Consider the following 26,938-nt stretch of genomic DNA (forward strand, 5'->3'; position numbering starts at 1 on the left):
GGAAAGAAGTAAAGAAAGACAAATACATATTGTATATATATTATATTTATACCCTGTATAATATCCTGAATTATATATATTATATATACATATATGGATCACTACACATACAGATTTGCGGCTCTTATTTTTCCACTTGTATAGCATTGGTTGTGCTTCTCTGCTCTTTCAGTTTTCAACATCTTTAAATCTGTCTCCATTATTTGATGAGACTCTGATTCGCTCCTTTTTTGGCCTCATATTACTGGATGGTGTGTTTGTAGTAATGAATTTAACCATTTCTCTCATGACGGATATATGAATTTCATCTGGATTTGTGCCTACAAATGATGCTGAAATAAAATCCCTTATCGGTTGTGCAGTCTAGGACAGCTTTTAGAAGTCTCTGTGGTACAGTGAGACTGTGGGTTTGATCCCATCTGCCACTTTCTAGCTGTTATTTTGGGCAAGTTTTAAAGCTTGGGAATCAATTTTCCTATTTTTAAAATATAAGAGTAATAAGAGGATGTGGGATTCAGGTAGAGCCTTTGTAAGACTACCTGCCACATGATAAGGGCTCAATAAGTATTACCTATTATGATAAAATCCTTACTACTAGTGCTTTTGCTTCTGTGAGGTAAGACTTATGGGCCAAATGACATATGGATTTAAAAAAATTTTAGCATATATTGTGGGTTGTGTTTTAAAAAGAAGACTATAAAACTGTCTACTGGCAATGCAGAAGAATATCCTTGTACTTAATCTCTACCCAAAACAGAGAATATAATTTTAAAATTTTTGCCAGTTGGACAGTTCTATAGTGATACATCATTTAATTTGCCTTTCTCTAACTGTCGGTAAAGTTAAAATCTTTTTATGGGTATGTTGATTATATGAATTTGTTCTTGGAACAACCTTGCTGGTTTTTCTAGTTTTGTGTTATCGCTTGAATTTTTAGGGCTCCCCAAAGTGACAGGGCCAACGGACCAAGGAAAGAAACCTCTGAAGCCATGAGTCAAATAAATCTTTCCTCCATTTACATTAATTATCTAGGTATTTTGTCATGGTGACATAAAGCTGACTGAGACAGGTTATTTTCTTTCTTTATTTCAAGTTGTAAGAGCTCTCTGAAACCTGCATTACAGATCGTCAAATTCTAGTTTTCCTGAGTCACAAAAATTGTTTTTTCAAAATCAAAGCTTTTCTTTTGACATTGCTCATAGAATTTTTCCCATAGTAAAAGTTATTTTAATTTTTATATATTCAAATTTGCTTTCTTTTATTGATTCTGGGGTCCCAATTTTCATTTAAAAGGTCTCCCCTACTCAAGATTTCTTGAATTTGTTATATGTTCTCTGTAATGCTTATGTTCTAGAATATACATAAAATCATTTACATTTTACTGTTATATTGTTAAACATGTGGTTTCAAATTAGAGGAATCAAATGCACAATTTTCTTTCAGTTGCATAGCCAGTTAACTAAATACTTCATCTTGGCCAAATGGAAGTCTCCTACAGTCGCCAAAGAAAGATCGGCCCAAATATTTCCTCACTAGGAAAGCTAGGAAAGGGGTGGGTGGACACACATTCACTACTGATCACACACATTTCATGCTGACCTCTCATCTAACTTTTGCCCTACATTTTTTTTTCAAGGAATTGCTAAGAAGGCTACTTAGATTCATCTAGCGATGGGAGCAGCAAGACTGTTACAGATACGCAGGAAAGAACCCAGGGACTGTTGTGGGGGGCTGGGGAGAGCTGGGGAGAGCTATTATCTGATCCTAGACTCAAATCAAAAGCACGCACTGAGCTCTTCTCTCAAGAGAGCTCCTGGAGGTTGAAGGGTCGTGAGACATGCAGTGGGTTCTCATATTGTGGTTCCTACCTACTAATTCTAATTCAAGACTGTAGATGGAGCAAGGGATATTTAAAGTATACTATCCAGGACTTCTTAAATCCCATAAAACTCTACAATTACACTTAATACCCACTTGGCCAAACTCTGAACGTGCTAAGGGAGCTTACCTCCCTCCCCAACCCGCTCTTGCTGAAGAACTGAACACAGGATTTTCACCACCCAAATAGTATCTGCTTAGGAAAGGAGAGAGGTTGGGGATGGAACAGAAGGGGGCCATGTACTTATTTTCCAGTTAGCAAAGGACTGTGGGCCCTTCTAGGAGATTTTAGTTTGAGAGGTCCTAGAATATCTGGTTGTGACAGTGGTAGAGTTGGCTTTGTCACCACCATTGACAAGAAAGGAGCACCTAACCTTACGGTGGTTGTTCAAAACTGACAGAAGAGGACCATTAGATTTGAAATCTGGATTCTGAAAATTCTCACACAGACGATTATGTAAACAGTGACTTGTATTATAATAGCTTCTTAAACTAATGCATGCTAATACCTAAAAGAAGCAGTGCATGTCTGACACTCTGGCACCATTCCTAGAGACAGAGAAGAAACAATTGCTTAGACATGAGTGCATCTTTGATTTGCTCTGGGAAATGTGGCATTCAGGATGACTGACGCAGAAAAAGAATTATTAATGGTGATTCCAGAGGGTAGGAATTTAAATGACACTCAACAATAAGCAGTGTTTTTATGAATCCTAAATATTTTGAACTAAAAATTGAAATTATATTAAAACTCTCATAGCCAAGGAGTTTTAATAGCATATCTTATCCATCTGTCATTCATCCCTGTCTGTCCATTAATCCAGCCATCTGTCCAAGTCATCCATCCATCTACCCATCTTTCCTTTTTTTCTTCTCTTCCTTCTTTCTCTCCATCCTCCTGCACATATTTACTAGCACCAAGTTTGTAAGTAGGAAAGGTACAACAAGCGTGACTGGTTTTATAGGGCTTATATTTTAGGAGAAGAAGAAACAAAAATGAGTTATAAGCACATGATCTATTTTATTTGAGAGAGTGGTAAATTCTGTTAATATAATGAAGTAGAATGCTAAGTTGCAAAGCTATAAATAGATGAATGGATTTAAACTGAGGGTGCAAGGGTGCCCCTTAAATGACATCCCCTTAGAGAAGTGGGTAGTGGGACTGAAATGAGCATAATAATTCTGAAAATATGTGAACTTTGTATCATTTTTGAATTGTATTACATATAAAAATAGTTTTTTATATCTCATGCATAGTTTTTTTGTTTGTTCTTCCATTTAAAATACATGAGACTTTTCACCTGACATGTTCTTATGCATCATTTTATACCAAATAGGAACTTTTCAATGACATAAAATTTTAGCAAATATTAAACATGTTGATATGACAAATCTCACAGGATGTGAGGCTATGGCCATTTTAATATGTCTTACCTAGATGACAGTGAAGGGTAATTTAAAGTAGAGGGTACTACAAAAAGAAAGTACGGTAGATTGATTTAAAAAGCCTTCTGTGCACAGACATTTTGGTATAACTTCGGAGGACTACTAGATTCATTGTAAGGAATTTAAGTTTTGATATATTTAATTTCTCACCATTTATAATTCATTCTTCTTCCAAAATGTCTTCCTCTTCCACTGCTTCTTCCCTATCTCAATCATTTATTCTATTTTCCAAGAACTCTTTCAGTAGACTTTAAATGGCAGCCCTCATGGCCACGCCACTTCGTCTTCTACTTGTAACCAGATTTTACTTTCGGATTTTGGATACAGATCTGATAAGACCTTCTCCTCTAAAAACATGATTGGTTCCCTATCATCACCATCTACAGCACAGAACCTAAAGTTCACTGAAGGCCCTCAAAGCCCTTCCCCATATAACACTGGGATGCCTTTCCAGCATTTTGCTATATTCTGAGGCTACATAAAACCATCAGTTTGTTTACCCCCATGAGGTTGCTGAGGGTGTCAGGTCCTCTATCTGGAAGTCCCTTCTCCTATTCTCTGGCAGTCAACTATTCTTACTCATTTTTCAAAGCTCCTCACACCTAGTATTATCACAATGCCCTGTGATAACTGCTATAATAGAGGTATGTATAGCATTTTCCATGTTGTTTTGTAAGCTTCCCATTTGTATAGCTGGCTTTAGCTTTGCATCAAGCTAGAGCTTGATGTTGGAATCAGGATGCCTGGGCTCCAATCTTGACTTGGTCCATTCTTATCTGTGACTTTGGTGATGTTTGTACCTCATACTCCTCATGTGCAAAGCAGGATAACTCAGTGTCTAGGTTAGATGGTTGTTAGATGAAAATGTCTGAAACAGTGCTTGGTATATTTACCAAGTTCTCACAGGATGCTCTACTATTTAGTTTTATTATTAATGTCTGTATCCCCAAAGTATGGTTTGAATGTGTTTTTGAAAAGTTCCTGTTGGAAAATTGGTTCCCAAGGCAGCGATGATGAGAAGTTGGACCACTGGGAGGTGACTGGGTCCTGAAACCCTAGTGAATGTATCAGTCCATCCATGGACTGAGGGGTTAGCATGGCTTTGTTCTAAAAGTGAGTGCTCTCTGGCTTTATCACTGTCTTATCTTCTGATGCCTCTGCCATGTTACAATGTGGAAAAAAGGTCCTCGACAGAAGTCATACAGATGTGGATACCATACTCTTGCACCTTCCAGCCTCCAGAAACATAAGCTAGATCTACTTCTCTAAATTTCCTGGTCTGTTGTATTCAGCTGTAGAAACAAAAAGGTGTCAATGCCCAGCATATAAAATCTGCATGTAAGAAGTATGAAAATAATAAAACCAGTAGCATATAAGTCCCTCATCAACATGCAGATGACATCATCATCATAAAAAATGAAGAAGTAACATTTAACATAGTATTATAAGATTTCTGTCCTCATAGTAGACACAGTTAGATACAGTTCGGGAAATGGCAAGACTTCTAGCCGATGGACTGAGCATCTTGGATTGTATTGACTTTGGAAGTTACTTTCAACTTCCTTATCCTTTCCTTTAATGAGTTCTTTTTCTGTTCTGCCCTGTGATCTTGGGGACTGGCCATTGTGGGCTGCAATATCTAGGTACCCTTTGATCTCTGGCTTATGGTTGGTTTAGCCGGAAGCACTGGAGGGTGGAATAAGAGTGCTGTGGGTGTTATTTCCAGGCCTCTCCTCGCCTTGGCCAGTCCTGGCAGGGGCTTTGTGTGCACCAAGGCCCCAGATCCCATTGGAGGCCCCTGATGGACTCTAGCTCTCCCTGAGCACTCTGGACTCCATCTACATTCTCTTAGCCTGTGTATTTCCACTGCTGGCTTTGACAAGGTCCTTATCAGCCTGAAACATCAGTGATGCAAGTTAGTAGTGAAACAGCATTTGCAGGAAGTCCCTTTAGGCCAGCTTATTTAATGTATGCAACATGGAATTTTCAACATATTTATTCATATTGGTATCTCTCAACACACAAGGGAAGGGGGAGAAGGTGAAATTGCTGTGTCTCGTGCTTTGAGGGTTTTGATTTAGCTGGCTCTATGCCAATGGCTACAAAGCCCACAGTGAGCATAAAGCCACAGACTCTCCAGTCCCTGCAGTTACAGGGATGCTCACATGGGAAGGGCACTGATAAGGCTTCTTTTGGCAGTGTCCACCCTGGAGGCAGCTGTTACAGATGCTCCTGCAGAGTGACAAGGAGGTGGCTGCCTCTCAGTAACAGCTGCCCCAGGCATTGTACAGGGTGCAAAGCCTCTAAGGCACACGTGCATTTATTGCTGATATCCCAAGGGCTTTATAACCACAAATGATAAAGAAAAGTGGGAACCCATGGCAATTAACTGCACAAGGGAGGAAGGATCTCTGTTTACCTTAACAGCTCTGGAACAAGGAAGGCACTGCTGTCACTGAAAGAATAAAACTCACTTATGTGCCCAACAGTCCGTGTAACACCTTGAAGTACCCAGTGTTGCACAAGGGGAAACTAAGACAAAATCATCTCTGCCCACGTCGAGCTCATCTTTCCTGAGGTGAGTCAGACACAGCAGACACCAGCGGGGGACACAGAAGAAGCAGAATAGCAGAATAACAAAAATAACGGATTAAGATGACCATCATCCTCTTTAAGATGACCATTTAATCCTCTGAAGCTTACCCATGTTTGCCACATTTACTTCTGGTCTATGGTCATGGTTGTTTCCAGAAGGAAGAGGAGGTGAGCAGGGGATGATGCCAATCTCTATGCCCTACCCTGGCTGCATCGTGCTCTGGGTTGTCCTGTGTCAAGGGACAATCTCCAGCTTTACTCGGTGAGGGCCGCCCTTGTGACAAACCCTATAATTTTTGGCTTTTATGTTTCCTTATGAGTGACGGACAGGTTATGATAGTTGTCATCTTCCCCATGGCCCAGGTGATGAATGCCTGTAGAGTGAGGAAGGAAGGAGGGTGGCACCCATGTCCAACCTACTGGAGGCTAAGCGGCCCCCAGGGGCAATGAATCCTGGGCAATCAGATTTAAATCTCAGGATTCTGGTCTTGTCAGTGTCATGGACTTCCTGGCAGCATGAGTGACAGTGACAGGTCTCCAGGCAGCTGCTGCTGCACATACTTGCTGAGGGCATTATTTCTCGGCACTGTGTGCATCCTGGTTTTGTGCAACACCCAGAGCCACTTCTTTCAGATCTGAGCTATCCTAATCACCTGCCTTTCACTAAATGCAGGACTGGGAGAGTTGGGGCCACAGGAAATGCAACCCCTGTGATTTCCTGTTAATTCATTTGGCACAGAATGACTTATAGCAGGAAGGCAGGAATAACTCTAATCTCTTGGTTTTGTTAAAAAGTCCTCAAAGCCCAACATGGGCTTCCTGTTTAGGTCTAAAACATCCCCACAAATTCTCATGTGTGTGGAAGGTGCTTGGGCCATGGGGACGCTATACTCATCAGTGTCATTCATGGATGAGTAGTTCAGAGCTGAGTGTGCTGTTAGGGGGTGGGGCCTGGGTGAGGTGATCCCTGGGGTGTGACCTGGAAGGGTGAGTTCTTCTCCCTGGCTCCTCCCTTCCGTCTCAGCCTTCCCGCTGCGATGGGTTAAGTGCCTTTTCCTCCGCCATGCTGTTTCTGCTTTGGAGCCAGCCAATCTTGGACCGAAACCTTGAGGAAAAATAAACCTCATCTCCTTTAAATTATAGGTGTTGAGTATTGTGTCCCAGTGACGAGGAAGTGACTAAGATACTGTTCAAAGCTAAAGAAGGGTCTATGCAGGTGTCTCAAGTCACTGAGTCTGGCCGTGTATTATGATTTGTGTCTAGATGTCCCTCCAAAGCCTCATGCAGTCTTAGATAGGGCTTTTTCAGAGGTGAAAATATTCTGAATCCAGAGCGTGTGACTGATTCATGGTGCCATGCTAGGATTAAGGGTGGGTGATGGCTGGATCAGTCCACTGATTGGACTGGCACCATCCTAATCCCAGTAGACTGGATACAATACAATACAAAGAGGCTTGGTTCCCCTCTTCCTGTGTCACTTATGCTATCCTGTGGGTACCATGAACTGTTCTCTATAATGCCTCTCTGCCAAGCCACCCTACCTTGGAGCCAGCTGATTATGGACTGAAACCTCGACAATCTGTGAGTGAAATAAACCTTTCCTCTTTTAACCGGGAGTGTTGGGTGTTCTGTCTCAGCAACAAGAGAAAAGTAACTAAGACATTGTGACTAGAGAGAAAGTCTATTTCCCTCTCAGGCACTCTGAGGCACTGACAGAACAGTTCAACTCCACATGGAGTTCGTGACACACTTTCATAGCTTCATTGGGAGGTGTGTAGAGTGCTCTCCTTCAGCTAAGGACTCTGGGGACTCATGTGCTCAGAGTCAGAGCCTCAAATGAGAGGGGTGGCCCTGTGTGGCCCACTTCATGACAGCTCATAACCTTATGAGAGTGCCGAAAAGAGGGCTGCAATCGCCCTGCGCTCCACTTAGATTGCTGGTGGATTCAAAAGGCCACCTGCCATTCTGACTCCAGGATCCAGAGCAGACACTCTCAACATGAGTGGGAATGTTGGTGTGTAGAAGTCAGCCGGCCTGTGTGTGAGGCCAAGTCCTCCAGCAACAGAGGACTTCTGAGGGGAAGAAGATCCCTCGAGGGAATATGCTAATTCTTACAACACCCCTGACTCACAGAGTTTTCTTCTTTGGTGCAATAAAGCATGACTGTCACTTCCACAGAGCTTCTTAATTCAGGGATGAGGGCAAGGTGACAAAGCCAGCTTGTGTGTGGGGGACCGGGTGCGCTGCTCTCACAACTCCAGCGTGTCTTCCATGCTTCCCTTTGGCCTTCACACGTGGCCACAGTGACACGTTCTCAACTCTGGTGTTTCCTTAGAATGTGGAGCCCCAGTCCTCCACCATGGCCATTGTCCCTGCTCCCCTCGGCCACTATGCAGCTCCTTTGCTTGCCTGTCCTTTGAACATTTATTGGCTCAAGGTTTTCAGCCACATGCTCTCCACTCTTTGCCTTTGAAGTCCCCCTTCTGCTGCCTGCTCACACCCTCTGGCTTGTGATTTCTCAGCCTGAATTCTACCCTCACCCAGTACTGATCCCTCCTGTCCCTCTGGTCCCCTTCACTTCCTGAACTCGGGCCACCCCTAAGGAGACCTTTCTACTCTCCCTTCCCTGTCCCAGCACATCAGTGCTGTCCATTCTATGGGCCCTAGCGCTGTTCTTCATCTGCACAAGCTCCAAATGCACTCATGTTCCACAGCTGAGCCATTCATCTGTGCTGGTGCCTTCCCAAATTTCCTTTCCCAGCCAGGTTGCTGTCCCCCTAACCAGGGCTATCATTCTGATTAGTACAAACATGTAATATTTATCACTCCCACAATATGCAAGCTCTGCAAGGCAGAGTGAATGCTGCAGTTCTCCTCTGAATATCTTCTACGTCCCATAATTCTTCCACAGTTAACACTATGAATTGTGCAACTCAAAACCCTACTCTTGAACTGATCCCATATTTCTCTCTCTCTCCTCACTTCCAGAAGTCAGTGAACTATCTCCATGTTTTCTCCTTGGAGTCAGTCACTTTCTCTTGTCATCGCAGCCTCTGCCTACTCTCTGATCTTTTCTTTCTCTCACTGGAAGATCAATTGTTTCAGAGCTGCTCTGCTCTTTCCAGTCTTATCTCCTCAAACTTATCCTCCATGTTCTGATAAGATTTGCTGTTTTAAAACACAGATGTCATTTTAATAGTATTCTCCAGACAGCACACAACCTTCTGATCCCCACCTCTGTCTCCTAACTCATTTCTCTCCCACAATCCTCTTTCTGTAAAATTCATAGGTTTCCCTTTATGCAGCCTACTGGGAAGGAAAGACAGATTTTCCCTTGTGATGGAATACAATTTGGTGTATACAGATGTTCCCCAATTCATGGTGGTTTGACTTATGATTTTTCTGATTTTATGTGACATACATTCAGTAGAAGTCATACTCTGAATTTGGATCTTTTTCTGGACTAGTGGTTTCAAGTAGTAGGAATTTCTCTCCATGTTGGGTGGAGTGTAGCTTCCAGTCATTCGTGTGGGACTCTGCAGGTGAGCAAGTGATACTCTACAATGTCTTGTGTTGCTAAGCTATGATGCTCAGTAGGTTAGGTATAGTAACTGCATTTTTTACTTATAATATGTTCTATTTGTGATGGATTTATTGGAATGCAACCCCGTTGCAAGTTGATGAGCATTTGTATAATATAAGCATCTCAGGCTAACACACCTGTATATATGTGTACATAACTTAGCATTTAAGACATTGTAGTTGTTGGTTTGTGCTCCTCCTACTGCTCCTTCTTAAATGAAAGGATCCTATTCATTGCATCTCTGTATACTCCCAACACCTAGTATGTGCTTAACTTATAGTTGCTTTATTAGTGGCCTTTTGTTGAAACATGTAGCACAGGCCCATAAGGTAGGGCTAAAGATTTGATGAAAATACTTCTTTTTTGAGTACTGACTTGGTTCATAACTTCCAAGATACTGTCTTAAATTTTATGCTCATGAAATGAGAGAGAGTTGAAGGATTATATTACGTACTACCCGTGTATACATATATTATTGTGTCATGGGTTAGGATGTGCTCTAGTATTGGAATGGAGTCAGTCTGAGCAGGAGCCAGCTGACAGGTGGTAGTCAAGATCTATCGATCCCTTCTGAAATGACTTGCCTTGTCCACCTGCCCTGCCTGTGTTTTTTTGTTTCACAGACTTCCACATGTGCTTATTGGCAAGTTATAGGACAAGCCATAGGGACAAAGGGCAAGTTTTGTTTCACCTTGTGCTAGCCACTTGATGTGGACACATTCTAGTTCAGGAGCTTCAAAACTGAGAGTGTGCCTGAAGACAGAGGACATGTGCCATCATCTGGAAGTCCTAGGTAAATAATTTTATACTAAGTTGACAAAACTTAGGGACTTGGGCTGTAAACCCAGCAGGCCCTGGTGTCACTCCACTGAGTCCCTTCCACAGCAGCATAAATAAACTATGTCAGAAAAGACCTATATCAGCCATCTCCAGGATTCACTTCCCTTCAATAGCAGGAACTCTTACATTGAGGGGTCATTTTCAAATGAGGAGTCATTTTCAAATTAGGTGTGGTAGGGAGGCAGCGGCACTGTGAATGCATCCTAGAGGTCCCTTGCAGCTTTCAAGAGATGTCTAGGACCTACACTGAAGGTATCTTGTCCACAACCCATGCAGAATTGGCTGCTACCTATCTTCAGACATCTGCCCCTCAGTCTCAACAGCTGACAACCAAAGATATAATGGATTTTCAGTTTGTAATGGTGCTAGGAGATAACCTAGTCCAACAGATTTATTTTTCAAAATGTAAGCTGATACTAAACCTATGGGTCCAACATCAGAGAAATTTCAGACCCAGATACTTCTGAGAAGCCTCCACTGGAAACTCTTATGATTTTAGTAAAATTAGCAACACTCATGACTCACATCTTTAAATTCTTAGTACATCCTCAGGAAGCAACTATTCTATCATACATCAGTCTTCCATTGTTATGTTATCGGCGTCTTTAGTAATTTATCTTGTGTCCTGGGTGAAGAATAACCTGTTCTTTCTTCTAGGCTTCTGTTATTCACTTCCATTCCCTCTCATAATGTCCAGCCGACTGCTCTAGAAAGAGCGACCTTAGAGAAATACTGCTGACTTCTAAAGAAAGACAAAAACTCTCAAACACAAGAAAGTGAACATTATAAATCTTACCATTCAAGATGGTTTTCTACAAATGCTGACATGGGGCTGATCTGCACCGTGTAAGTATCATTCGCAGAGTACTCAAAGAGTCCGTAGTAGGGGTTGAAGAGCTCCTGAGACAAAAGGAAGAAGAACTCTCGAGAAGGCCCGCTGTAGTCCAGGCTACAAAGGAAGAACAGGTCCAGGAAGCTCATTTTGTGTCCACAAGTGAAGGGACAGTCTCTTATCCAGATTCTAGCAAGCCCTTTCAGAGTCAACGGCATGGGGGAAAGCAGAGGGCAATCCTTGCCTTTAGAATAGATCCCAAATGGAGATGCCAATTCATGGTGGAACATAAGGTTGCAGTTATTGATCTGAAGAGTTAACCGGATGTCCATGATAGAACTCTCATGGCAATGGTCCTTAATCTGTTTTCCCAGTCCTTTAAAACCCAAGGGATAAAACTCACAGCTGGCCCATTACCAACAAGGCCTTTGCTGTGAGAGGCATGAAAGAATTTCCTGTAGCTGTGTGCATCTGTGTGTGCGTGTGTACACGGTGAACCAGAAGAGCTTCAAGTATGTTCTGATACCCACTGCTAGGTGGGCCTGCCCTCCACTTGTAAGTGATTTCCACGAAATCACAGGAAGTACATGAAAGGATTGGTATGGAGTTATATTTGTGCACGTTCAAAAGAGGAGTTTTTTTGATCAGATACTCAGAAGGGTTCACCAGCTACAAAGTAAAGAGACAGTGATTTAAGACTATTTTTGGCTTATACTTTGATCAAGTAATGTCAGATTCTGGAATGCCAATAATTTAGGATTTTAAAGAATGTGGCATCTAAAGCTTGGTGACACCTGGACAGAGAAAGATCTTCTGGGAGGATATGATCAGAATCACCGTGAGACCCAGGCTCATAGATACCCTCTTTTTTCTCGAAAAAAAGCACCCTGATCCTGGGGCTTTGATCTGCTCAAACTGAGGTGTGTGCGTAAGATTTCTGGTGCCTCACCCCTCCTCTCCAACAAAGGTGACATAGAGTTTGTTCCTCTGGAGCTCCTTGCGGGAATAGGCCATCACCTGGTTAAAGGTTCCTTCCAACAAGTGGTCCCGGCGAATAATGAGCCTGAGAAGTAGAGAAGTGTCAGTGAGCCACGGCTCTGTAGTGCAGATGCCAGACAGTGTTTGCATGTGAGTTGTGAGCACCCAGCTTTATGGTCCCCCTCCATGGCCTGCCCAGCAAGAGAGGAAAGGGCGAGGCACAGTCCCCCAAGCTGATGACTTAACACTTTTCAAAACATTAGCAGATGAGGAAAACAGGTACGCTTACCAGTGGATATATTCCACCGCACTGGACTACTTTAAGATTCTTTTTGATTTTGATCAGTTTCTAGGATATCTTCTTTTTGTGTGTGCTACTGGGAATTAAACCCAGGGCCTTTACACTAAGCTATATCTTTAACTCCTTCCTCTTTGTTTTGGAGACAGGATCTCACTAAGTTGCTAAGTTGCCCAGTCTGGGCTTCAACTTGTATTCTCCTGCCTCAGCTTTCCAGAGTGCCTCCAGAGTGCTTACAGGTGTGTGCACCCCATACCCTAGGTAGTCTCTCAAGTTGGTTTCTTAAATATGGGCTCAGTTTTTTTTAAAATAAAAATAGTAGAGCCAGAGAGAAAATTTTTTAAGACACTTTTGTACTTGAGCTTCAGCTGCCAAGTTACATGTCCATGAATTTGACTAAAGTTAAATTTTGTCTAAGAGTAAGTAAAAGGAAATATGCAAGGTTTTTTTTTATTCAGTATAAACTTCTTTGTTTTCTGAAAAAGTCACTATTGATGCTATATGAGACTTATTCTAAATTCTAGTATTCTTCCTCTTTCCTTTATTTTCCTCTTTCCATTCTCCTTCTCTTCCAATTTCTTAATTCCTTTTATCCTTCCTTCCAATTTCCCAGCTTCCTTCTTTCCTCCCTTTATACCATAATGGCTATCACACCAAGGTATCCAATATCCAAAAGGTATGACACAGATGTAAAGGATGATGAGATAGAAGAGTCTCCACTTTCAGTTCAGTGTCAAGCACTGAAGCACTCACTTAATTTTCCCTGGACCCTGCCCAAATCCTTTGGCTTCTAGTTTTCGGTAGAAGTTGCGGAGCTTGGCCTCAAAGTCTCTCCGATACGGTGAAGGGGCTCTTGCGCTGGCTCTCTGTAAACCTGCAGAAAGAAGCACATAGGCCCACAGGTCATTAACTTTCTATCCAAGGACAAATACTCACAGCAAAGGTGGACCCGGAGCCTGACAGAGACAGGTTCCTGCAGCTTCCAGCTTTCTCTAAGAAGCCTCTATTTCCATGACTTCCTCCCTTACTTTTCTATTACAGAAGTAACATAGTAAAGAGAAAAAGTGCATTCTGATGGGAATAAATAATCTATGTCTTCCACTCCAATTATTTCAAAATGTATTTCTATTAAAAGGATCCTGATGCACATTTTTTGGCTTAATTGTGTTTAGACAATCTGAGACAGTTAATAGAACTGAACTAGACTACACTTTTCTTGTAAGTTGTTATACTCTAAGAAGTGGTTGAAACTGTAAGGAGACAAAGGCATTTTAACATATGTTTTTCGTGTTTCTACATTAATGTTGATTCTCAGAGAAACATATCTGTGCACCAGGGCTCAGAGCAGTTAGGAACATAGATTATCGTGCATCATCAGAGCAAAATTTATAACAATAACAACAAAAATACTTCATTGACTGTATAGAGAGCACTTAGAAAATGCTGCACTACCTTTGTACATCTTGTAGTAAAAAGAGAAATGGAAAAAGTAGCATTCACAAGTTTTGCAGATGGCCAAAATCATGGTTCGCCTATTCAACGGCTACTTATTCGTTGCTTACTGAGTATTCCAGACACTTCTTCAGCTTACATTCTGAAGAAGACTTACATTAGTAAAGGCACACAAATGAGTATATTGTTACAGGTCAAGAAGCTTGCTACCCTATGAAGGAAAGGAATGCAGTTCTTTGAGAACATGGAACCTGCTGGCCAAGCCCAGGAACCATTCCCTGGGGAAAAACAAAGAAGTGGCTATATACACAGATAGAATGGTTCAGATAAGTTTTCCTTTAACTAAGAAAAGAGCTGGGAGAAGAATAATTTAGAGAGAAGATTAGAACATGTGCGAGGATCCTGTGAGCAAATGGAAAGCAATGCTCTAGTTTATATGGAGCTCAGAGGATGAGGACAAGATGATAAACAGTTCTGAGAGGCGGGCAGGAACTACACCAAACAGGGTAAGCTATATTTGTGAAGTAATTTTGTGTCCTGCTAATTGTAATTAGCAATGGAAGCCACTGCAGGAGAGCTGGGATGATGTGACTCCTATTATAGACAGAAAAGACTGGAGAGAACCAGGGGACACGTAGATAGGTCATACTGAACAAGTCTGGTGCTGATGCAATTAAGATGAGGGGAAGGGAGGGGAACAGACTGGAAGCTAGTTAGGAAGCAATCAACTGGATACAAGGAGTGAAGGAGAGGTATGTTTCAGAGTTTGTAACTGAATGAACTGAGGTAATATTCACTAAGATAGGGGACAGAGGACAAACAACCAGTTTCTGTGGGAAGATCATGAGTTTGTTCTTAGACTGATCTCAGGGACATAATTTGAAGGAGTACAGAAGAAAATGAAACAAAAACCTGAGAGTGAGGCTTGAGAGTCACAGGAAGAGAAGGGAGAGGTGGCAAGAGTTACCAGAGAAGATGCCATGCCTGGAGCGGGGTCACTGAAGCCAGCTGAAGAGGTGACTTGAGGGGACAGCAGTCAGTAATATGAAAAGGCAATGAGAGATCAGAGGGCTGGGTGGGTCAAGAACTGCACAAGAGAGCCGGTGACCAGAGGTCCTGGTGAGCTTGGTGAAGATGCTTCCTCTCATGGATGGGCACTGGGGAAGGTGAGATGAATACAAGTCTGGCAGTCTTGTAGGCTTCAGAGTTTGTAACTGAATGAACTGAGGTAATATTCACTAAGATAGGGGACAGAGGACAAACAACCAGGCATTTGAGAAGGGTTCTGCTGGATGACTGATTTTCTCAGTGAAGTAAATAGGAATGCAATTTGCTAGGAGAGAAGAGGGCATGCTCGGAGCAAGTGGAAATGTTTGAAATAGTAGTAGAGAAGCCTAAAGAAATATGCTAGGATTTTCCTTCAGATGCTAAAGGTTCATGTGGAGCGGGATGATTAATGATTTATAATCAATTATCTGCCCAAGTGAATTTTCCCAAGAACGTCTGTCTTAGTCATATACTTGTTGCTGAGACAGACTATCCAATACCTATGATTTAAATGAGAGGTTTGTCTTTGCTCACAGTTTTTAGAGGATTCAGTCCCAAGTCAGCTGGCTCTAAGGCAGAAATGTCATGGAGGAAGAGAATGGCAGAGAAGAACTGCTCACATTATGGTGGCCAGGAAGCTGAGAGAGAAGGGAGAAGCCAGGGAGGGAGATGCAACCTTCCAGGTCATTCCCCCACCGATCCACCTCTTCTGAAGAGACCCCTACCTTCCAACAGCACATTCAGCTACAGATTAATCCCCTAATGAGTACAGTACCCTATAATCCATTCACCTTCCAAAAGCACCCACCTCTGCACAAATGAGCCTTTTGAGGGCCACGATAGACTTAAACTATAGCAGTGTCTGACTGTAGATACACATAAAGCAGAGAGGAACGCTTGCCTAGTGGTGGAGCTCTACCAGAGGATACAGACAAAATGGGGGGAACCAGCAGAGCTCAGGGCATGGATGAGGGTGTTACTGAAACAATGAACCACAGAGACAGAAGAAAGGAAAGCAGAGAATTCCAAGAACTGGAGGTTCTGATGAAACCAAAGCATAGGAGAACAGCTTAACAAGCAAGTCAAAAAAGAAGAAGATTCTTGAATTGGCAATTTTAGAGATAGCAAGGTCAGGAGTGTAACTGTGGAGACAAGGGGTTGAGGTGGATTAGAAGGTCATTATAGCTATGGTGGTCCATACTCTGGGAGACCAGGTGCCCCGTGAATGTTGAAGTCATCTAAGATGATGACATAACTTGGGAAGGAAAGCAAAATTATGAAATAAGCATCATTACTTTAAGAATGAGAAGGCTTGGTAGATAACAGCTAGGAGAGATGGGCAGAGGAGATTCAGCTGAGTGGTGTAGGTAAAAAAGCATGGAGGACCCAGGCCCCACCTGGGAGCTACCAATGCCTGGGGTGGTTAGGGACCAACAGTCACCATATACAAAGAAGTACGGAGATAAAAATAGCGTGGTACTGCCAAAAACCAAACCAAACAAACAAACAAAAAAACAGACCGAAGGACCAATGGAACAGATTAGAAGATGACGTAACAACTCAAAATACATTCAGCCACCTTATTTTGACAATGAGGCCAAACACCTTCACTGGAAGAAAGATAGCCTCTTTAATAAATGGTGCTGGAAAACCCAGCTTTGCACATGTGAAAGATTAAAACTAGATCCATATTTTTCACTATGGACAAAAATAAAATTGAAATGGATCAAAGATCTAAATATTAAAACAGAAACACTAAATCTGCTGGAAGACAGAATAGGCAGAACTCTTGAAGACAAAGGTGTAAGCAAAGACTTTATGAATAAAACTCTGATCACACAGAAAATATAAAAATCAACAAATGGGATCTCCTCATATTAAAGAACTTTTGCATAGCAAAAGAAATCAACAGAGTGAAGACACAGCTCACAGAGTGGGAAAATTTTTTTGGTAACCTACTCCTCAGACAAAACATCCAGAGCATATAAACAACTCAGAAAAATCATACCCCCAAATCATACTAAAGGAAATAGAAATGACAATATATGAAAAAATGTTCAACATCACTGGTCATTTGAGAGATGCAAATTAAAACAATGCCGAGATTCCATCTTACTCCACAAAGAATGGCTATCATCAAGAAATCAACCAATAACAAATCCTGGTGGGGCTGTGGGAAAAAGGATCCTTTCTGCACTGTTGGTGAGAATGTACACTGGTGCAAGCACTGTGGAAATCAGTGTGGACATTCCGCAAAAAACTAAAACTAGAGGTTCCAATCCACCCAGCTGTTCTTTTTCTTGGTATCTTTCCATAAGAATTAAAAGCATCATACCACAGTAATATATGCACACCCATTTTTAAAAAAATTTATTTTAAAGAGAAAAAATAAAATTTTGAAACAATAGGAGAGTAACAATGGTTAATATGTTGTGTATTGTTATCTTTAAATTAGCTACTCAGAGTACAAGATATAGCCATTTAACTGTCCAAATTAGTAGTATAACTATCTTAACTATTTTGTATCTATCTGCCCACCTGACTGTCTATCTATCATCTATCTATCTATCTATCTATCTATCTATCTATCTATCTATCTATCCACCTATCTAGCTATATTGTTTTCCTTTCTTTCTTTTCTCCTTTCCCCCACCCCAGTTTCTCTTTTCTTTTTTATATTCTTTTTTTTGTTTTATGGAAAAAAGGTAAAACAGAATTTCACAAAAAAGAGAATAACAATAGTTAATACATTGCATATTGTCATCTTTAAAGTAGTTGCTCAGAGTACAAGATATGTGCATAAAAAATTCTCCAAATGATATTAGCACAAACCTTCATTTTTAATGAACTAACAGACACATAGTATAACTAACTCACACTTTTTCTCCCTTTTCCCTTCTTTTCTTTCCTCTTTACCCCATCCTAGTTCCTTTTTCCTTTTAAACAATTTCTTTCATTTCACAATATCTATTGTACACTTTAGACTTTATTTACTCTTTTAATTTCTCACACTAGGGAGATGTTTACACATGTGAGTCTGATTTATTTCACTTATGAGTATGGTCTCAAGTTGCCTCCATTTATGTACAAAAGTCTCAAGTTTATCCTTCTTTATGGCTGAGTGGTATTCCATTATATAAAAAGACCACATCTTTTTTATCCATTCCTTGGTTGATGGGCATTTGCATTGTTGCCAAGATTTAGCTATTACAAATTGTGCTGCTATAACAATGGGTGCACATATATCACTGTGGTAAGATGTTTTTAATTTTTCTGGAAGATACCCACAGGGGAATAGCTGGGCCAAATGGGACCTCCAACCCTAGTTTTTTTTTTGGCTGAATCTCCACACTGATTTCCACAGTGACTGCACCAGTCTACACTCCCACCAGAGGTGGAGAAGGGTTCTTTTTTCCCCCATAACCCCTCCAGCATTTGTTATTGGTTGATTTCTTGATAATAGCCATTCTTTCTGGGTTGAGATGGAATCTCAGTGTTAATTTGTATCTCTCAAATGACCAGTGATGTTAAACAGTTTTTCATATATTTATTTACTGTTTGTATTTCTTCATCTGAGAAGTGTGTATTCATCTCAGAAGCCCATTTTTGGATTGGGTCTTTAAATTTGGGAGGTCTGATATATTTGTTTTTTAGTTCTTTATATGTTCTCAAGAGTAATCCTTTGAGGAAGAGCAGGCAAACTTTTTTTCTCACAATGCAAGTTGTTTCTTCACTCTGTTGGTGGTTTCTCTTGCCGTACAAAAGCTTTTTAATAAGATGAGATCCCAGTTGTTGATTCTTTGTGATAGTTCCTGTACAATCAGCGTTTTATTCATAAATTCTGTAGACATTGCCTACATCAACATCTTCAAGAGTTTTACCTAATCTATCTCCCAGCAGATTTATGTTTCTCTTTTAATATTTAAGTCTATGATCCATCTTGAATTTAGTTTAGATATGGGTCCAATTTTAATGTTTGGCATGTGCAAACCCAATTTTTCCAGAACAATTTATTAAAGAGGCTATCTTTTTTCCTGCTAATGTGTTTGGCATCTTTGTCAAAGATAAGGTGGCTGAGTATGTCTAGAGTTGTTTTTGCATCTTCTAATCTGTTCCATTGACCCACTGGTCTGTTTTGTTTGTTTGTTTGTTTTTTGCTAGTACCAGACTGTTTTTAGTCACAATAGCTTTGTAGCATAATATTAAGTCGGGGATTGTGACATCTCCTGCCTTGCCTTTGTAGCCAAGAATTGCCTTTGCTGTTCTAGGTCTCTTCTGGTTCAAATGAATTTTAGGATTGTTTTCTCTAATTCTGTGAGATATGCTGTATTTTGATCAGAATTGCATTAAATCCCCAACAGTTTTGGAAGTATGGCCATTTTCACTATTTTGGTTCTTCCTATGCAAAAGCAAGGGGGTAGCTTTCCATTTTCTGATATCCTCTTCAAGCTCCTTTTCCAGAGTACTGTAGTTCTCAATGTATAGGTCTTTTACATCCTTTGCTAGATATTCTGAAAGGTGCTGTTTCCCTAATTCCTCTCTCAGCAAGTTTTTCATTTGTGTACTGGAAGGCCATCGATTTTTGAATGTTGACTTTGTATCCAATTACACAACTGGATTTAATTATTAAATCTAGCAGTCTTTTAGTGGAGTTTTGGGGGTCTTCTGTGTAGTGTCATGTCATACACAAATAATGATAATTTCACTTCTTCCTTTCCTATCCTTATTCTCTTTATTGTTCTTTCATGTGAGAAGCTAAAAGTGTAAATAAGAACCAAAATGTACAACATATATTGGAAAATGGGATAAAATATTCAAATGCGAAATATAATAAGGGAAAGTGCAAGGGGAAAGGAAAGAAGGAACAAGAAAAAATAGAAGGAAAAAATGGAAACAAAGCTTTTGTAAATAAGGAGGGGGAAGAGAGTTTGAAGGGAGGGGATGGGAAAAAAGAAGCAAGATATATCATGTACAGGTACAAATCCCCTATGATAAGTGTTATTATTATATATATACATATATATATACACATATATATATACATATATATATATATAAATGTACCAATAAAACTTTTTTAAAAAGAAAATGGGAGTTGCAAAATTTAACACCAAAATATTTGAATTATGTAATCTAGGACCTTGTGGTCAAAATTGGAAAATAAAATTTAACTACTTTGACAAAGGAATTGGATGATTACTTAGATTTATGGTAATGTCTTTATCAGGAAAGTTCATTTATTTTTATTTGTTTGTTTTTTTTGTTTTGTTTTGTTTTTCTCCGGTACCGGGAACCGAACTCATGACCTTGTGCTTGCCAGGCAGGCGCTTTTGCCGCTGAGCTAAATCCCCAGCCCCCATTTATTTTTAAAGTATCTAAGTGATTTTCATTTAACAAATACCTCTTCCTCTCCTTTTTATTTTTCCCTTAAAAGTATGATATCTCTCTAATATAATGGTGTTAAACTTTGACTGAAGTTGTGGAGCAAGTGTGGATTCATTAGCAGATATCCCTCCAAAAATATGACAGGTCACTGTACAGACCAGCAGTTCTTCCAAGTGGAAGGCTCTGTTTTCTAAGCAGAGATTCCCTATGCACACTGGAAGTGTTTGTGCTGTTGCTAGTTCTAACAAAACTCCTGGTCCTCTTTGTTTTTTACAAGCAATGGTTGACATACTAAGTTGTATGTCAAAGTATGACAATTGAAGTGGATTACCAGCTTGACTGGCTTGGTGTCCACTGAGGGGATCAGTGAACACACTTTTAGATTTGGGTGAGTAGATCATGCAGGAGTGATCTTGGGGACTATATCTGATTTTCCACCACTTACTGCATGCATTGTTCCCCTGCTCTGCATCCCTGCAGCCATGAACTAAACATCTTTGCTCTATCACACCCTACCACATGATGTTCCTGCTTTCATGCAGCTGACAATGGACTGAATTCCCTTAAAACATGAGTCAAATGAAACCTGTCTTCCTTTAAGCTGTGGTTGTTGGGTATTGTGTCCCAGCAGTGGAAAATCTGACTAATACACAGTGGTAGCATGCACTGGACATTTCTTTCACAATGTCATTGGTACACTTGTTTGGAGGAAGTGACAACAATCTTAAAAGCAGATTTTAGCAACTAATAAAACTTTCTTAAAAGGTAGGTCTGAATGATACAATTTGGAGGAACCAAACTAAAATATGTTATGATTCTGGAGACCTAGGGCAATAATTTTGAGTGAGAGGGTCCTTCCAAAACACAGAGCATGCTGCTAAATTCTATACCTCTTCTTAATTTCCCTACTGGCTTCAAAAGCCAAACTTGGACCCCAGTTCTAGATTTTTCAAACAAACCCTCTGTCACTTTCAAAGTTACAAAGAGAAACTTGGTTTTATCATAGAAACCCACAATAATAGGATAAAGTAAGCCCAGTGAAAAGGGGGAAACTCTCCAGCATTTGGAGCAATTTATGTGTACACATTTGACATAAGGCAACTATCTTCTTGACTCTAGGATATGCCTATTTTTCACCTAATAGCTCAGCATATACTTTCTCATTTGGAATATGCAAAGAATTTTTTATCATGAATAAATTTATTATTATGTATAATGAAATCATATGGGGAACAACTTCACCTGGTGCAAGAAAACCCTCTACAGAAAAGTAACAATGTTTGCAGTAATGTGTTAACAGAACTAGTATCCAAGAGAATTCTGAGGCATTATGTGAATGTTTAAGGAAGCACCCTTCCTTTGAAATGTCTGGAGAGTACCTTTGAAATTCAATAGGGATTTAGAGCAGGGGATGCAAACTTGTTCTGTAAAGAGCCAGACAGTAAATAGCCTAGACTTTGTAGGCCTCATGATTTCTGCTGCTCATCTCTACTGTGGTAGTATGAAAGCTGCCACAGAAAACTCATACATGCTCAGAAATGACCAGGTTCCAATAAAACTATTTATGGGCACTAAAATTTCTTATCATTTCCATATGTCTTGAAACATTGTGTTTAAAAATTTTTCTTAACTTTTAAAAGTTACCCTCTTCTAGCTTAGGGCATTATAAAAATAGGCAGCAAGTTGTCAATGGTCAATTTATGGGCTTTTTTCTTTTTTTTTTTCATACTGGGAATCGAACTCATGACCTTGTGCTTGCCAGGTAGGTCCCGTGCCACTGAGCTACATCCTCAGCCTTCAACAGTCAATTTAGAGAGTGCAGTTTTGATCAGGAAATTCAGACAGACCAAAAGAGAAAGGATACACATATGCTCCCCATGAATTCCCTTCTGCGGGTGGAAACACACGTGCACATGTGCATGCACACACACATGCACACATGCACAACCACTTTTATGAGGTATCAGGCCAGATTCTCAGGTTACCTGGGGAGTTCTGAGGTGAGGAACAGGGTGAGCAGCGGGGAGAGAAGCTGTACCCAGGGTGGAAGGAAGCCTGCAGGGGTACATAGGACATGATCTCTTCTTCAAAGAGACTGCAAAATTAAAGAAAAAAAAAGAGTTATTTCTCTATTCCCTGAGAAAGAGCCCACAAATCAGGTAGTAGCAGTTAGAGTTATAATCAAACAACAAAAGTAATTTGATTTAGTTGTAGTATAATAGGCACATCCTACTTGGGAGTTCTGTTTTATAATCTCTGACTACCCTGACAACAAATCCTCCATCAAGAATTTCGTGGAGCTCTTCATGTCCCTGTTGTGAATCCAAAGACAATGATAGTCAGCAGTGATGAGGACTACAGTCCCTACTTCAGTCCCAGACACTGGAATCTCCTATAAACAAAGGCTGGTGTTTCCACCCAGCTTCTCTCAGGAAGGTGGCTGTAGGTCAGCATGGCCCAGTTTGGATTCTCTGGCATTATGTGAGGCACAGCCCCTTACCTCAGCAGAATGACTAGGTCTGCATCACAGGACAGCTTCTCAAGTCCGTGATTACCCTCTGTCCGAATGTAATGGATTTTCTCCCTGTAATCAAGAGGGGAAGAAAATGAGAATAACACACCAACAATTAGCTAAGGCAGAAGTCTTTTTGGGGTTCCTTTTTTCATTCTTACAATGTGGCTGAACAGTGTTCAGTGCATCTTGTGGAACTCAGTTCCCTTTGCAGGATGTTCTACAAGGGAGGGCTTTTCTTCAGACTCTAGGGCACACAGGTGAGGGTGGAGATCAGGACAGTTGGTCTTGCAGAGCTAGGACAGGAGAGGAACCAGGCTGAAGCTGCTTTAGGGTCCTGGTGCTTTGGAAGCCATAGGAAGATGGTGTGGGGAGTCACTTGAGAAATCCTGTGCCAGATGGAGAACTTATGCCATTCCGGGCACAAAAGGCTTGGACTCCAGAACAAAGAAGGGTCTCTCTGGTCAGTCAACATGTAAGCATCAATTTGTCTCTGTTTAGTTCCAGCTCCTCTATTTGGCCCTTTTTCACACCCTCCAACCTGGAAAACCATTTCAAGTATAGGTCCAAGGATAAGAAGCATTTATTTAAAAAAGAAAAAAGAAGAAGATTCAACACTGTTGAACAGAAAAGGAGGCATGTTGAGCTACTCAGAGAAAATCAACTAAAAACAAAGTAACTGGATAAAAAGGGAGGGACATACATCATGATGTTAAAATCAATCTGAAATAAAAGACTTGTAGGTCAAACCAAACATAGACATAGGATTTTATAAAAAGGTGAAGCAGCCAATCGGGCTGCCTGTGGGACTGCTGCCTGAGTGTGGAACAGGAAATGCCATTCTGGGAAGTTCCCCAAAACTGATGGACTGCAATAGTGTGGCAAACTCAAGCCACACAGGATAGATTTGGGATATAAAGGATATATCCTTTATATCCTCCTATGATCCCTTGTCTCTCTTGCCTGACTTCATACAGAGGACTGTGTAACCTGGTAGCAAATTTTGTTGGCACACATAGGAGCAAGTGACTAGGAACCTGCTCCCTCTCTGACTGGCTGCCAGTTTTCTTTCCTTTTGTGTCTTGCACCATAGAAGCTAACTGGAACCTTTAGTGACAACAAGGTCAGGTACTGCAGCAGTGATGGTGAAGGCAGTGAGTGGAACAGCATGATGACCCCTCTTCCCATGTGACTAGTGGCATGTGAGGAGAGAGACATGCCAGTGGGAGGGGAAAAGAAGAGGTTACTCAAGGACCAGGAGGGACCAATTGTACATAGGACTGGGAGCAGCCTCAGACTGTCTCTGTCTGAGGGTGCCACAGGAACTGGGAGGGCCAGGCAGAGACAAACAGGGTAAGGAGATGTGGGAAGGCTACCGAGGAACATACAGAAAGTTGCTGGCTGAAGACTGGCCCCAGCCCCCACATCCAGAGGCCAAGATCAGCCCAAACCCAGCACTAATCTTATTGCATACATAGGGGGATTACCCAGCACAGTTTTGGGCTCTGACTTGGAAACTACAACAAAACTGTGGATACTAGAAGGATTTTATTGTTTTTTTCTTTGTTGTTTGATTATCCTTTTTTGTCTGTTTTTCTCTGTTTGTTTAACTTTTTGCTTTTATTATTTGCTTTGTCTTACCTTTTTTCTCTCTTTCCTCAACTATCTTTCTTGATTTTTTTTATATTTTCATGTGAGTGAATGTCTCTCATCTTTCTGGTTTGGTTCAAATTCTTCTGCTTTCTCCTTCATTCTTTCTCTCCTGTTCTCTTCTTCAGTTTCACAAAGCTTGGATGATCATTCTTTGTCCTTCAGTCTTGCTTCTACTACATTTCTCTTCATTGATGTCTCTGTTTCATCCTTTATCCCTCTTAAATTTCCCCCCTAGAGGGTAAAATCACTCTACTAAAGGGAAACTCACTGTATATAAGTTCCTGGTTTACGTTGGATTTTGTTATATAACTGTAGATCTTGCTCCTATGATTAAAGGTACCAAATTAACAGTTACCACAGTTTGTCAGTTTCTAGGCTGTGCTTGATGATATTGTTATTGCTAACTGTATTACTTTAGCCAGGATGTCATGCTTGTTGTAATTAGCTGTTCTCTCACAGTGTATGAAAACACTGTGATTGTCTGGGGTCATAAGCAAGACCATAGTGCAGTACAAAAGGATGAGTTGCTGAGCTAAGTAGCAATGTCTTGTCCCTAATAAACTGGAAAGGTAAGATCTTGGGACAGACACAAAGACAAAGAGCCAGCTATACCAAGAAGATATCTCTGAGGAATAGACATTGCCTAAAGAAGCCTCAAGATTAGTGATAAAGCTATCTACCATAACAAATACAAGCATCAACACAGAAAACAAATTAGAATAAAAAAATAGAAAATGACAAGGCGCAAATGTAAAAGGCAACCCCAGACCTCCAGCTCATCCAGGACAAGTCCAGGGGATAAGATAGAGAAAATCAAAAGCCACTCACCTGAATTTTCTGATATTGTAATAGCAGAAGTAAAAAATCCAGATGAACGAGGCTATAGAGAAAATCAGATCAGAAATAATCTCTCAGGTAAAAAAAGAGATGATGATCAAAATGAAGAAGTGGCTCAGTGACTCTAGAGTAGACACAGATAAAAAAATAGAAGTGCTTAAGAAAATGAAGGAAAATATGAATGCCCAATATAGGAAAGAAACGGAATCCATAAAACAGATTAAAACAGATATCCAGGGGCTGGGGATTTAGCTCTTTGGCACAGTGCCTGCCTGGCAAGCACAAGGTCATGAGTTTGATTCCTGATACTGGAAAAACAAAACAAAACAAAACAAAAAATAAAACAGATATCCAGGAGATTAAAAATTCCATTGAAAGTATATGCAGCTGATGGAAACAAGGTGATGACAGAATATCAGATCTAGAAGACAGGATTTCAGCTAATGATCACACAAAGAAAGATTTCTTAAAAATAGCAAGGGACCATGAAAAATCAATCCAACAGCTGCAAGACGATGCAAAGAACAACAACATGAGTTTTATTGTAATCAATTAAAAAGCAAGAGACAGCCCAAATGACATAAAAAAAAAAAAAAACTGTTCATGGAAGTAAAGGGAGAAAACTTCCCAAGCTGGGAAAAAATAATTTAACATCAGTAAGTGAGGCATATAGAACTCCAATCATCCATGGCCAAAATAAATCTACAGCAAGGCATATAATAATTAAGATCCCACAAGTCCAATGAAAGAACAGAATATTAAAAGCTGTTAGAGGAAAGAAACAAATCACCTATAAAGGAAAGCCCATCAGAATCACAGCAGACTTCTAAAAACACAAACCCACAAGTCCAAGACAGCATGGAGTGAAATATTTAAAGTTTTGAAGGAAAACAAGCTCCAACCCCGATCGAAATATTCTGTAAAACTATCTTTCAAAATTGATGGAGAAATAAGATACTTTCATGACAAGGACAACTGAGGAAATTCATGACCACCAAACTAGCTCTACAAAATGTTCTAAAGGATATTTTAGAAAGAGATAATAAAGACCACAATTCCAAGAACACCAATAGAAAGAAGACACCATGCCAGGAAAGCAGTCAAACGGAGAGAGACAGGGAACCAACAACAGGAAAATAATATGACAAGGATAAGTCCATACATCAGTTATAACCATCAATGTATAAGGTCTCAATTCACCAGTAAAGAAAACAGACTGGAAGAATGGATCAAGAAGCAAGATCTAACAATGTGTTGCATACAAGAAACATCCTTAATTAAAAAAGAAATTCAGAGACTGAAAGTCAGAAGATGGAAAACAATACTCCATGTGACAAGAACCTGGAGAAAAAGCAGAGGCAGCTACTTTATTTGCAAACAAAGTGAACTTCAAGCCAAGACTGATCAAAAGAGACAAAGGAGGTCACTACATCCTTGTATATGGAACAACTCAAGAGGAAGTGATAACAATCTTAAATATATATACACCAAACACAAGTACAACAAAATAGATAAAACAAATATTAACAGACATAAAAAGTCAAATAAGCACTAATACAATTATAATGGAGGATCTTAATATCTCACTTTCAAAAATAGACA

The 26,938-nt window shown here is 40.4% G+C and overlaps 1 protein-coding gene across 2 annotated transcripts in view; it reads right to left on the reverse strand.

Annotated features, from left to right (window-relative positions):
* Hecw1 (HECT, C2 and WW domain containing E3 ubiquitin protein ligase 1) overlaps nt 1–26,938 on the reverse strand; it is a 408,102-nt gene that overhangs the window by 31,810 nt on the left and 349,354 nt on the right. For both annotated transcript variants that reach the window (XM_013521104.1, XM_005397713.2), the window contains 5 exons: nt 22,835–22,918; nt 22,320–22,429; nt 13,204–13,324; nt 12,124–12,237; nt 11,139–11,291 (listed from right to left, as the gene is read on the reverse strand). In XM_013521104.1, coding sequence (XP_013376558.1) covers nt 11,139–11,291; nt 12,124–12,237; nt 13,204–13,324; nt 22,320–22,429; nt 22,835–22,918 — 582 coding nt within the window. The remainder of the gene's footprint in view (nt 1–11,138; nt 11,292–12,123; nt 12,238–13,203; nt 13,325–22,319; nt 22,430–22,834; nt 22,919–26,938) is intronic.

The sequence above is a fragment of the Chinchilla lanigera genome, unplaced genomic scaffold (assembly GCF_000276665.1).
Source record: "Chinchilla lanigera isolate Chin_1 unplaced genomic scaffold, ChiLan1.0 scaffold00059, whole genome shotgun sequence".
Lineage (NCBI taxonomy): Eukaryota > Metazoa > Chordata > Mammalia > Rodentia > Chinchillidae > Chinchilla > Chinchilla lanigera.